The following is a 12,863-nucleotide window of genomic DNA, read 5'->3' on the forward strand; positions in this document are numbered from 1 at the left end:
AGCATCACATAAACAATTTCCTGCATCTAATCCTTTTTTGGAGATGTGCCCATACAATTCTCTGTTCAGTGTTCTCTGGATTTTTTTTTTTTGCTTTCCCTGAATCCTCCCATTTTTTTTTTCCTTTTGTTTTTTTTTTTTCTTTAATTTTGTAATATTCACTTCTTTTTAAGATTATCTTACAACTTATCCGTAATGGAAGATTCAAGAAAGAATGGCACGATATCGGATGGTATGTTGATCTTAGTATTTTTCTTTTTGGTTGAACTATTTGAATTTGTTTCCCCCATATACTAACAATATGATTATTCCCAGCTACTCTAAAGCAAACGAGATAAGAAAACGATCCAACATTGCCGGAAGGCTAAACAAATTGGAATTGACATTTAGAAATGATAGAGATATGTTTTATAGAAACCTGTTGCATGAATTACAGAACAAACTAGCCACTTTACAACAAGGGACAAATGAAGATTTTATGACCAAGAAAATTGGTTTGGAAGAAGTTCGAGATTATGAACTTACAAAACTAAGATTATGGGAAGAATATCAAGTCAAACGAATAGAGAGTGAGTACCGTGAGGATTTGGATCGGGCAAAGGAACAGCATGACAAGATGATAAAATTGATCAAGGAAAAATTGTACGACAAACTACAACAACAAATAAAACATTTGAAAGAAGATAAATTTTTGGTAAATTTGGTGAATGGAAGAAGTTGGAACAATCCCGAGGACCCTTCTAGTCAAGCTTTCAATGCTGTTGCACTTGCAGAATTAGGTACAAATGATAGAAGATCCCTAAGAAAACGTGAACTAACTGGACGATTTACTGTGGGTGAAGCAGCCGAATTGTCTGATGGAGGAGGTGGTGGCACTGGTGCAGGATCAGGAGATAACATTTCGTCATATAACAACGGTGGATACTCTTCAGCGGGAAAAAGAAGAAGAGTTTATGCTACACGATACAGTTCGAATGATGAGTTGAGCTCAGGAACAACAAGTGGAATGGCAATAAACAATAACAACAATCAAAATGGGCATCGTACAAATGGAGGAACCACTAGTGGATACGAGTCAAATTTGAGTGATAAAGATTATGATACATTGAACACTTTGATTATGCAGAATGAAGATGGAGGCGTTTCATTGAGTCTAGTTACCAAGAATGGCACCACTTCAAACAAGGTGCAAACAAGAAATAGTCATAAACATTTTGTGGGTCCACAAGGATTGAAACCTGAAGAATTAAATGAGGACTTGTCATTACTAAGGAATGCTATTGTCAAAAAAGATTAAAGGATTAAGTATTGTATTATTTCTATATGTATTTTTGTAAGTATAATTTGAATTTTTTTTTTAATTCTCAGTACAAATGGAACATAGATTATGAATTTTTTATTTTTTTTTTTTTTTTCGTTTGATCTTGACACAAATTTTGGATGAAAATCATCCCAAAGATCTTTCTTTTTGGTATACTCTTGAAATAGTTCCACTTGAATCCCTTGAACGTATGTATTCATTGCATAGAGTATTCCGAAAATGTCTATCAAGACCAAGACTAGTATTTCTAATTATTGTTAGTATTTTTTGTTTCATAGTATTGAAATATCAACATCATATTATTCCAAATCCAGACCCATACTGGATAAATTATAAACCAAAGAAACCAGATCATTCCTCTAATAAGATTAGTCAACAATTGATATCATCAAAAATAGATTCCCCTTTCCAATATGGATGTACTATCCCAGATACTACAGCGCCAAGAGCAAATGCTGCATTGGTAGTTCTATGTCGAAATTCTGAACTCGAGGGAGTGATCAAATCCATGAACTCCATGGAACGACATTTCAACCAATGGTTCAATTATCCCTGGGTTTTCTTAAATGAGCAAGAATTCACCGATGAATTTAAAACTACAGTGCAAATGCACACTAAAAGCAAGATTGAATTTGGCAAAATTGGACTGGAGCATTGGGAATTTCCTGATAGTATCGATCCAGTGGTCCTAAAAGAAAGTATTGAAAGGCAAGGGGATAAGGGAATTATGTATGGGAATGTACCATCATATCACAAAATGTGTCGATTCTATTCTGGGTTTTTCTTTAAACATGAACTTGTGGCAAAGAGAGATTGGTATTGGAGAGTTGAACCTGATGTTGAATTTTATTGTGATTTGACCTATGATCCATTTGTTGCAATGGAAAAGAGTGGAAAGAAATATGGATTTAATGTTATAATGGGGGAAATTTTTTATTCAATACCTGGACTATTTAGAGAAGTCAAGGCATATATTAAGAAGAATAACATCCAGGTAAAAAATTCATGGAGCTTGTTCACGTTTAATTCACAATGGACTAAAGGAGACCATAAAGATCTATATGATGGTATACCAGATGAAGATGAGATTGAACAAGAAGTTATGAGAAACATGAAATTGAAACAATTTTTGAATAAGAAGGGCAAAAAAGATCATGATTTAGAAGATCTAGACCCTGAGTTAGTGTCCAAACTATTCAGTAAATCAAGTGAATTGCCTAGGTTGCATGAAGATAGGATGGATAGAGAAGATTATAATCTCTGTCATTTCTGGACGAACTTTGAAATTGCCAGAACAGATTTATTCACTTCAGAAGAGTATCAAAACTTCTTTAACTATCTAGATGCAACAGGAGGGTTTTACAAAGAAAGATGGGGTGATGCACCGGTACATTCATTGGCAGTAGCTATGTTACTTGACATGAACGAGATTCACTACTTTAGAGATATTGGTTATAGACATACAGAACTTGTTCATTGTCCTAGCAATGCACCTGAGAAACAATTGATATATGAAGGAGTTTATGTTGATACAGAATTTCCTGATAAACCTCAGATTAATGGTGTTGGTTGCCGATGCAGATGTCCGGATATGTGGTATGTTGATCGCGAAGACTCAAGCGACTATTGTTTTCGAAAATGGGTAGAGCACACGGACGACAATTATAAGGCATTTGAAGTGGTTGACGTTGACCAATTAGAAAAGAAAATATGGGAAGAACTAAATGATAATATTAAAAACCAGAAATAAAACTTAAATATATTTTTCATTACTAATATACACTAAATTGTTCTTTTATACTAAAAATACAGATGAATCGAAAAATTTAAAAAGTTGGGAAGTGAAACCAAACTAGATTTAACCACCGAAACCATACAAGGTTCTACCTTGTCTCTTCAAAGCGTAAACAACATCCAAAGAAGTAACGGTCTTTCTTTTAGCGTGTTCGGTATAAGTAACAGCATCTCTGATGACGTTTTCCAAGAATTGTTTCAAGACAACTCTGACTTCTTCGTAAATCAAAGCAGAAATACGTTTAACACCACCTCTTCTAGCCAATCTTCTAATAGCTGGTTTGGTAATACCTTGAATGTTATCTCTCAAAATCTTTCTGTGACGTTTGGCACCACCTTTTCCTAAACCTTTACCACCTTTTCCTCTACCAGTTCCAGACATTGTTATATATGATTATTAATTAAAGTTATGAATAATTAAATTAAAAAGGAAAAAAAAAAGAATTATGAATGAAAAAAATTATAAACCCAGGGATACGTGGGATTATTTATAGTGGATTGGAACCGATGATTCTGATGGGTTTTTCTGTTGTTTCTTGCAAAACGTGATCTTTGTGAGTTTATTTTGGCAGTCGCGTGGGTGGTACACAAAAACGGGTACCCAAAGATAAAACGAGAGAGAGAGAGAAAGAGAAAAAGTGAGTATTGCAAACGAGAGACTGCAAGGAAGATAAAAGGGATAAGTATGCGCAAATCTGAGACCGCGAATAGTTAAAATTGCATCTTTTCTTTACAACAAAAGAATGCAAAAAATTACAATAGCTGGTGTCTTTTGTGAAGAACACGGGTAGGGATACTTGGAGTGTTGTAGTGACGAACCATTATGAATAAGAGAAACTGATTTCATCTACATTGAGTGATGGTTATTATGAATGAGAGACGCTTTAATGGCTGGTCTAGAAAGAATGTCGTTGTTTAGAAAGAACAATATTAGAATCGCTGTGTTTCTTGTGTGGGGGGATTAAAAGAGAAGAGAGGAAAATCATGTTTCTTTTGTAGGCGTCAGAAGAATGACAAAATTCGCGCGAAGTATCTTTTGTATGAAACAAAAGACTCGCATGAATAGTTCTTGTCCTTCGTGTTCTCGTCTCTCCTCTCCTCTCTCTTTCTCTTTCTCTCTTCTCTTGTCTCTTTTCTTTTCTCGCGCAGGTCGCGACGTTACACAAGAAACTGCAAAACATCTCAAAGTTTGTAATCTTTCCTTATTGCCTTGAGAGCAGTTTTCTTTTTTTTTTTCTAAAAATATTTAAACACAAGAATATTTCCTTTTCAAAGTTTTATTTTTATTTTTATTTTTTTGTTTTTTATATATATATCATATTTAATTATCATATACAACAATGGCTAGAACTAAACAAACAGCTAGAAAATCCACTGGTGGTAAAGCCCCAAGAAAACAATTAGCTTCTAAAGCTGCTAGAAAATCCGCCCCATCTACCGGTGGTGTCAAGAAACCACACAGATATAAGCCAGGTACCGTTGCCTTGAGAGAAATTAGAAGATTCCAAAAATCCACTGAATTGTTAATTAGAAAATTACCATTCCAAAGATTGGTTAGAGAAATTGCTCAAGATTTCAAAACTGATTTGAGATTCCAATCTTCTGCCATTGGTGCTTTACAAGAAGCCGTTGAAGCTTACTTGGTTGGTTTATTTGAAGATACTAACTTGTGTGCCATCCACGCCAAGAGAGTTACCATCCAAAAGAAAGATATGCAATTAGCTAGAAGATTGAGAGGTGAAAGATCATAAGTTTATCTCTCTATTAATTAGCAGGTTTCAATTTAACATTCTATTTAATTTCCTTGATGGAATTTGTATATTATTTTAACAGTGTATATTAGTTTTCAAAAAGTGCTTTAATATAAATCAAAAAGTATTCTGTATAATTATAAATGTGTGTTTATCGTAGTTGTTGTTTTTGTGTAATTTCTAATCATTTGGTAGTGTCGAATCAATTTCATATTCCAAATTTAAATTGCTACTTTCGAAGATTTTGTTGAAACTAAATTTCATTGGAAGAATAAAAGGAATTAACAAACCAATTGAGAATAATAATGTCATTACCAAGTAAGTCAACTGTTAATCAAACCTTAGATCTGTTATCTATTTCACCAATTCCAGCTGCTATCTTAGGTGGATCACTTTTACTCAAAGGTTTGGCAGGTAATCCAATTCCTGTCACCTCCCCAGTACAAGGTTCATCTGGCTCATTCTTATTCCGTAATAAATTGGATGTTCTTAAACCTACCCGTGCTTCTTGTTTCACATTTGGTGGTGCATCTCTTTTGGGTGCTTGGATGATGTTTGATGGTGAGCCAATCAATGCCAGTGGGTTTAATTTTGCATGGCTGACTTTATACCTTATTGTCAATGGGAAAGCATCACTTCTGAGTATATTCAGAGGTAAGGTTGCACCACTTGCAATTAGTGGTTTAGCTGTATTCAATGCTGGTTTATACGGTAGAGAATTCTTATGGAGCAAAAATAGCCCGTTCAAAGGATAATCACCCAAGTAGTATAATTATTTATAATTTTATTTAAACGTATCGTTTCGAAATACAACCGAATAAAACCAAAAAAAAAAAAAAACAACCGTAACAGATACAAAAATCTAAGTTAATCCCATTTCAATGGTAATAAGCAATTCTCTTGACAATATTTCAAAATCTCTGTGTCATCATAAAGCTCAATAAACTGTTGATCCATGGGACGCTCTTTTGGAGCAGCAAATTTCCTATACTCATCACAAATAAGAGTGAATGACCAATTCTGTAATCTTCTAATTACACCAACGAGACACCCTGTTCTATGTTTGCCCCTATTACAGTGTATCAAGATTGGTTGGTTTTCGGGATTTAGCACAATCTTCACAGCTTCTGTGATTAAATCCGATGATATCTTAACAAATGGTTCCTTATTACCAGACATCCCTAATTGAAATAGTTTTATATTCTCATTTTTAATAAATTCTTGTTGCAAATGTGGGTAATCTTCTGGAATAAGACATAGTATTGATTTCAATTTTAGCTTTTTAAGAAAAGTGAAATTATTTGGTTGTGGAAATGACGATCTATAAATTTGATTGATAACAGGAGCAAAATTTTCTGGAGGTGTTAACGGTTGTAGTTCTCTGTTATTTGAATCATGTTCATATTCCTGTTGTAATTTATCTTGTAATTTCATGTCTAACTTATCATCAATATCTTCTTCATATTTCTCTCCTTCCTCTTCAGTCGTAGTATTCGTACCATTGGTCGTATTAATCTCTTCTAACTTTAATTGATCCAACTTAGATCGTATCACTTTATTGTCGTATTGAATATTTGGTGGTGTCGGATACTGTGGAGTTATATCGTTCAGTAATTGAATCCCATCCGGTATTGGCAATGATAATTCTAAAGACGGTATTGGATCTTTCTTTTGCGGCATCTCCTCATCCATTGGAAAAGGATTATCCATAAAGTCTGACATTATTTGTTATAAGTTTTTTTTTCTTTATATATATAATTTGATAAATTCAGATGATCTATTATAATGTAGATAATCTCCAAAGAAAAGTAAAAAAAGTTAATAGATAAAAGGTTAACGTGGTTATCTACCAATAAATGCTTGAGTTAAAGGAAAATTGGGATGCTGATACAATGATAATAATTTCGGAGTATTAGTATGTGATTGTTTGTGCTAAAATGTATAGGATTTGTGTGTTATATACTTTTGTTCATGTTGTTACTTCTTCCAATCCAAATCATTGACGGTTGCTCAATTTCCATTTCTTCAACAAGAAATCAGTGGGAAACTCAATACAACTGAGAAGAAAAAAACAAGGTCGTGTGTTGGAAAACAAACCATCTCGGAATTTTCTTTTTTTTTTTTGTTAAGGATTATATATATTTTTTTTGTTAACATTTGAAATGATGCAAAACAGGATAGAAGTCAATCAACTACAGATATGGCTAAACAAGTGAAGAGAAAGTCAAGTGGGATTACCAAACCAGATGGAAACAGGAAACGTGGTAGATCTGAAATGAGAACAGTTACAAGAACTGCTGCCAGAAAACCACGAGATGAGGAACAAGATGATGATAGTTCTGATCACCTGGAAGAGGAGGCTGTCCATCAAAGCAATGGTGATGATTATGAAGACACAGACGGCGAAAATGATGAAGACGAAGATTCAGGGAAAGCTTATTCTGCTCTTTTAACTTTGTTGAAAACAGATAACAAGGAAAAGAAAGAAAAACCAGAATCATTCAGTATTGAGGAAAAGGACCAACCATCAGAAGATGAAAATGAAGTTGCAGGTGTGGTTCTGGATAATGAAAATGAAGATGAAAATGAAGAAGATCAACAAATATCAGACAATGAAGAAGAAGAAGAAGTTAAAGGACTTGCAAGTGATCCTTTTGAAGTACATTTTAACTTACCATCTGATGACTACTTAAACAAAGAAGAGAAGCTTGTTTTAAAAGATCATGAAAAATGGCCAATTGTTGATAAGAAGACCTATGCTGATTTGGCACTTACATCAATGTTACAATTACCACCAGGAGAACAAATTGAACCACCTTTATTGAAATCTACCAAGCTCAAGGACTATGCCATTAAAAAACGTGTTTTAGATTCATATGAAAAAGCATATGGATTAGATTTAACTGAAACTGATTCACTCATTGCCAACTCAATACTTAATTACAGAGATGTCAACTATCAATACAAGACATTCACCAACAAGAATTATCGTAGAATCTACGTCATGCATGCATTAAACCATATTTATAAAACCAGAGATAGAATATTGAAAAACACCACCAAATTGCACGTACACAAGGAGTCAAGTAATGATGAAGATCTAGAATTTAGAGATCAAGGTTTTACACGTCCAAAAGTTTTAATTATGTTACCTACTAGAAATTCCTGTTATGAAGTAGTGGAACAATTAATTAAATTATCTGGTACTGATCAACAAGAAAATAAAAAGAAGTTTAATGATCAATTCTATGCTAAAGCAGCACCACCAAACAATAAACCAGAAGATTTTAAAGATGCATTCAAAGGAAACAATAGCGATTTCTTCTGTATTGGGTTGAAAATGACTCGTAAATCACTTAAATTATACTCGTCTTTCTACTCATCAGATATCATATTAGCTTCTCCAATTGGGTTGTCAATGATTTTAGAAAATCCTGATAAGAAGAAAAGACAATATGATTTCCTTTCCTCAATTGAAGTTTTGATTGTTGATAAAAGTAATCAAATTGAAATGCAAAACTGGGATCATGTAAATACAGTTATGAATTATATCAACAAGGTTCCTAAAGAATTCCATGATGCAGATTTCAGTCGTATCAGAATGTGGTCAATTAATGATCAAGCTAGATTATTACGTCAAACTTTGGTATTTTGTGAATATTTGACTCCAAGTATAAATAATTTAGTATCTAGTAAATCATTCAATTTATCCGGTAAAGTTAAATTCAAACCAATTATAAATTCAGAAAAGAGTATGATGAATTCCATTGGTCTTAAAATCAAACAAATTTTCCAAAGGTTTGAAAGTGGTTCTCCAGTACAAGATCCAGATGCTAGGTTTAAGTTTTTCATAAACACCATTTTACCTTCTTTACTAAAGACTTCTTCCTATGAAGATGGGATTATGATTTTCATTCCTTCATATTTTGATTACTTACGTGTTAAGAATTATTTGAAAACTTCCACAAAGTTTGACTTTGGATCTATTGATGAATATACTTCACAATCCAAATTAACTAGAACTAGACAAGGTTTTGCAAGTGGTAAGATAAAATTGATTTTATATACTGAGAGATTGCATTATTTTAGAAGATACGAAATAAGTGGTGTTAAAACCTTAATCATGTATGGATTACCTTCAAATCCTTTGTTTTATAAAGAATTGATTAGATTTATTGGTAAATCGGTTTTCAAAGAAGAATGTGAATTGGATTTAGCTTTGGTTAAGATATTATTTTCCAAGTGGGATGCTGTTAATCTCGAGAAAATAGTTGGTAATGAAAGAGCTCCAATTTTATGTAATTCCATGAATGAATTATATGAATTTAGATAGGAAAAAAAAAGTAATAAAATATAGATAATAATAAAAATGTGTATTAAATATAACCCTTACCCTAAGAACTCAAAGTATTAAAAGCCATAATAAAACATCCAATGGCAACATATGGACTTAATCTTTCTCCAATTCTAGCAAATTTCCAAAATACACTTAATACACCTGATTTTCGATTATCTAAAAATGCTGGGATTGTGGAATGGATATAAGTACATGTACAAATCAATAAAAGGATCACCTGTAGTAAAGATTGAAAGTTAAATAAAGCAGACTATAGGGAAGGGTTTCAGTTAGTATAACATGTTTTTCATTGTGTGTAAGATCTAGTTTGTACATACCATTATGGATATTGAATATAGGTTGATTATTGGCGATGTTGTGTCAACTGTTTATGTTTTTTTTTTTTTTTTTTTTGCTGTTGCTTGTTCGTTTTAATGTTAGGGATTGATTTTTTTTTGCTCAAATGCGAGCAGCTTGCACTACTAAGTGTTCTGACAAACAGTTGTGTGGAGATATTCATTTAGTATGAGTGAATCTTGAGACCAGTAAATGATAATGCTATAATCTCAATAGAACTCTAATTCATGCTCTAAATTATCTAAATCTATATTAATCAAATTTCTCTGAATAAAATTATTTAGAATATAGAACTACACAATAAAGCATAACTGGTGCGTTTTACCACGTCGTGTATTTAACTCAACTTCTTCATATAATATAAAACATGTTCCAATTGACCAAAACCTTCCGTGATCATATTATCTGTGTTAAAATCTACTTTCTGGAAAATAATTGACTCTATTTTCCAAGTTATCACCAGTATCCTCAGTCTTCACTGCAATTTATATGTGAGCCTTTTTCCACCATTACTTGCTTTGTTCACACGCCCATAAACTTTACGGCGGACAGTTTTCTTTTTACCGTCTGGAGTCACTGTAATGAAGTGAATCGTCTCCACATTCTTAATGTTAATAACAACATTACAAACAGAAGAATATTTGTCAATAGTTGATTTCTTATTATTAGCCATTGTGATTTGTTTTTAAAAGAATAGATTGGGTAGAAAGAGATTTATCTATGGGTGTTTTATTTCCCAGGTATATCCAGAAAAAAAATGGGTTTTTATATTTTCTTATCTTAATAAATTCTTCAATCCCCTCAAATGAATTTCAGCTACAATGGTTTTCTACCGGTCGATCAATTTTATATATTCGATACGAAGCACTCTATCTAGCAGTGCTCTTTTCCTATGCAGTAACTTTATTCTTAATTAGGTAAGAATTTGTAATCACTAAGTTACCCATGTTGAATAGAATATCATAACCAGATAACCTTTCTTGAACTATATGAGTGGTCTATCTTATTTTTCAACCCCTAATTCAAAATTGTTGGCAATTGGTTGTTAACTCCTTCCCCATATGAATATTTGTAAAACAATAGAATGCGCCCCTCAAACTCCGAAACAAATAATTTATACTTTTTTTAATTTTACAACAACTATAACTTATGTGTTATACGGGATATTTCTATATACAGATAGACAACACTCTTATATTCTAATTCTTGCACATCATGTTGTCTACTCTTTGTGGGACATCAAATTTACCAGCAATCAATTCATAGAATTGTAATTTACTAGAATTTGGTTTAGGTTTACCATTGAAGAAAGTTTCAAATTCATCAGTATTATTCAACACCCAGGAGTCATACATCTTCCCCTTTACACCACCAAACACACCTAATAAATCAGCCCATTTCCATTTTCCATTAATATCATTATATGATCTAGTTGGACCTCTTATTTTACGTTCAATTGAATATCCATCGTTGTTAACCAAGAATATTTGTGGCATATTTGGTAAAATATCCTTATATCTTACATAACTTGATAATTCTTGTGCAGTCATTTGTGCTGCACCATCACCTTGTACAACAATGATTCTTCTGGTAGAACCTAAATCATTGACAGCAACAGTTGCTCCAAATGCAGCAGGAACAGCATAACCAATTGATCCATAGAATGGAGAAGTTAACAATTGCGTTTTTGATGGGAATTTCAAATCTGGGAGCGCAAATACAAATGACATGGTTTCTAAGATGACTAAATCATTTGGCTGAAGGGAGTTGTTGAAATAATCAATGAGTTTACCTTGGGGAATATAGTTGGATGGTAAATCAGACATATTGCATTGGGATTGTGGTATAAATTGATAAATGTCAGATGGCAATGCTGATACTTTGGATGGGTTTAATTTGAAGGTTAAAAATTCAAGTAATTCTCCCAATGTGAATAATCTTTCACCATCATTTTGTTTGATGTGGTAGATTTGATGATTGATCTTTATATAGTCTGGATGAACAACAACAGAAGCCTTGGCATTCTTGAAATTAGTAGTTTGACCACCACTATTCATTTCATTGTCAAACAATCCCAACACCAAAATGAAATCAGATGATTCAAATTCTTGCTTGACATAAACATCAGAAGAGCCTCTACCATTATAAACTCCGACAAAGTTGCTTTGAGTCTCATCCAAATTTCGAGAAAGATTTGATGAAAACAATCTAACAGTTTTTGGTACTTTATTGATGAACTTATCAAGTTCTTTTTGATAACCAAATCTTGAAGTCAAACAGTCGGAAAATATAGATGGTTTTGATGATTGGTAGAATTTTTCAAGAATGTTGTCGGTAACATCTTCCAAAACTTCAACTGCCAAGGCCAGCTTGGTATACTTTGTGTCAGCAGTAAATGGGTTCAAGAACAATTGATTTGTATCTACTTTAATATCTGGAACATCACATGGTATAAACAAATACCCTGGTCTAGATTCTTGGATAATTTTCTTTAAAATCCTGTCAATCTTTATCAAATTTTGAGTAACATCAAAATCCAATGTTTCTTGGATAACAGAAATTTTTTCCACCATTGATTTATAAACATCATGATCAGGAGACTTTAACGAGTCGATGTTAGGAACCAAATGATGAATGTTGAAAACACCTGTATCTGCCTTCAATCTATCTTTGATTGAAGTGGTACCAACAATGTGCAATACCGGAGAATATTCTGCAAATGCACCAGCAATACCATTAATAGCAGACAATTCACCAACACCATAAGTTGAAATAAAGACACTTAATCCACCAATAGCTCTGGAATAACCGTCAGCAGCATACGCACCATTCAATTCATTACAAGGATTGATCAATTTGATTTGTTTGTTGGTGATAATTGGAGAGTAGACATGTTCTAACAAATCGACATTAAAGTCACCAGGAATACCAAATATTGTTTTAAGTTTTGGGTTTGCTTGAGATATTCTATAGAATATAAATTCACCAAGAGCTATCTGATTTGATAATTCAACTGGAGAAACGTTAGTTGGAGGAGTGAGCGATTGTTGTATTGGAGCCATGGTTTTAATTGATTAGTTAATAGAATGTATATTTTGAGAACAGATTTGAGTAAATCTCTTGAGTTATTTATATTTGATTTTTTTTTGTCCCCATGTTTACAAGGAAAGAGGAGAATAATTGGTGGGCTAATCATAATTGCATGTCGTGGTAATTTCTCTGTCTGTATTTTATTTTTGCAGCCCAGTGTTTTCTTGGATTTGTTTTGATTTTTCTCGGTAATTGAAGGAACTTGTAAAACAGA

General features: G+C 32.8%; 8 protein-coding genes across 8 annotated transcripts; 5 read left to right on the forward strand and 3 right to left on the reverse strand. All coding sequences in view use genetic code 12, as the record gives it.

Annotated features, from left to right (window-relative positions):
- Window positions 1-301: 301 nt before the first annotated feature.
- Window positions 302-1,297, forward strand: CTRG_00673 (uncharacterized protein; the record flags this gene model as incomplete). Its single annotated transcript, XM_002545846.1, has 1 exon — window positions 302-1,297. One exon carries the CDS (start codon window positions 302-304, stop codon window positions 1,295-1,297), a length of 996 nt encoding a protein of 331 aa, XP_002545892.1.
- A 214-nt stretch (window positions 1,298-1,511) lies between these two features.
- CTRG_00674 (glycosyltransferase family 15 protein) lies at window positions 1,512-3,071 on the forward strand (the record flags this gene model as incomplete). Its single annotated transcript, XM_002545847.1, has 1 exon — window positions 1,512-3,071. The coding sequence occupies one exon, from the start codon at window positions 1,512-1,514 to the stop codon at window positions 3,069-3,071; it is 1,560 nt and encodes a 519-aa protein (XP_002545893.1).
- A 108-nt stretch (window positions 3,072-3,179) lies between these two features.
- HHF22 (histone) lies at window positions 3,180-3,497 on the reverse strand (the record flags this gene model as incomplete). The annotated part of the gene is made up of 1 exon (XM_002545848.1): window positions 3,180-3,497. One exon carries the CDS (start codon window positions 3,495-3,497, stop codon window positions 3,180-3,182), a length of 318 nt encoding a protein of 105 aa, XP_002545894.1.
- Window positions 3,498-4,455: 958 nt separating this feature from the next.
- On the forward strand, window positions 4,456-4,866 carry HHT2 (histone; the record flags this gene model as incomplete). The annotated part of the gene is made up of 1 exon (XM_002545849.1): window positions 4,456-4,866. One exon carries the CDS (start codon window positions 4,456-4,458, stop codon window positions 4,864-4,866), a length of 411 nt encoding a protein of 136 aa, XP_002545895.1.
- Window positions 4,867-5,171: 305 nt separating this feature from the next.
- On the forward strand, window positions 5,172-5,621 carry CTRG_00677 (uncharacterized protein; the record flags this gene model as incomplete). Its single annotated transcript, XM_002545850.1, has 1 exon — window positions 5,172-5,621. One exon carries the CDS (start codon window positions 5,172-5,174, stop codon window positions 5,619-5,621), a length of 450 nt encoding a protein of 149 aa, XP_002545896.1.
- Window positions 5,622-5,733: 112 nt separating this feature from the next.
- Window positions 5,734-6,588, reverse strand: SIW14 (putative tyrosine protein phosphatase; the record flags this gene model as incomplete). Its single annotated transcript, XM_002545851.1, has 1 exon — window positions 5,734-6,588. The coding sequence occupies one exon, from the start codon at window positions 6,586-6,588 to the stop codon at window positions 5,734-5,736; it is 855 nt and encodes a 284-aa protein (XP_002545897.1).
- Window positions 6,589-7,066: 478 nt separating this feature from the next.
- On the forward strand, window positions 7,067-9,199 carry CTRG_00679 (rRNA-binding ribosome biosynthesis protein; the record flags this gene model as incomplete). The annotated part of the gene is made up of 1 exon (XM_002545852.1): window positions 7,067-9,199. The coding sequence occupies one exon, from the start codon at window positions 7,067-7,069 to the stop codon at window positions 9,197-9,199; it is 2,133 nt and encodes a 710-aa protein (XP_002545898.1).
- A 1,559-nt stretch (window positions 9,200-10,758) lies between these two features.
- Window positions 10,759-12,621, reverse strand: ARO10 (phenylpyruvate decarboxylase; the record flags this gene model as incomplete). Its single annotated transcript, XM_002545853.1, has 1 exon — window positions 10,759-12,621. The coding sequence occupies one exon, from the start codon at window positions 12,619-12,621 to the stop codon at window positions 10,759-10,761; it is 1,863 nt and encodes a 620-aa protein (XP_002545899.1).
- Between the last annotated feature and the right edge of the window lie 242 nt (window positions 12,622-12,863).

The sequence above is a fragment of the Candida tropicalis genome (assembly GCF_000006335.3).
Source record: "Candida tropicalis MYA-3404 genomic scaffold supercont3.1, whole genome shotgun sequence".
Lineage (NCBI taxonomy): Eukaryota > Fungi > Ascomycota > Pichiomycetes > Serinales > Debaryomycetaceae > Candida > Candida tropicalis.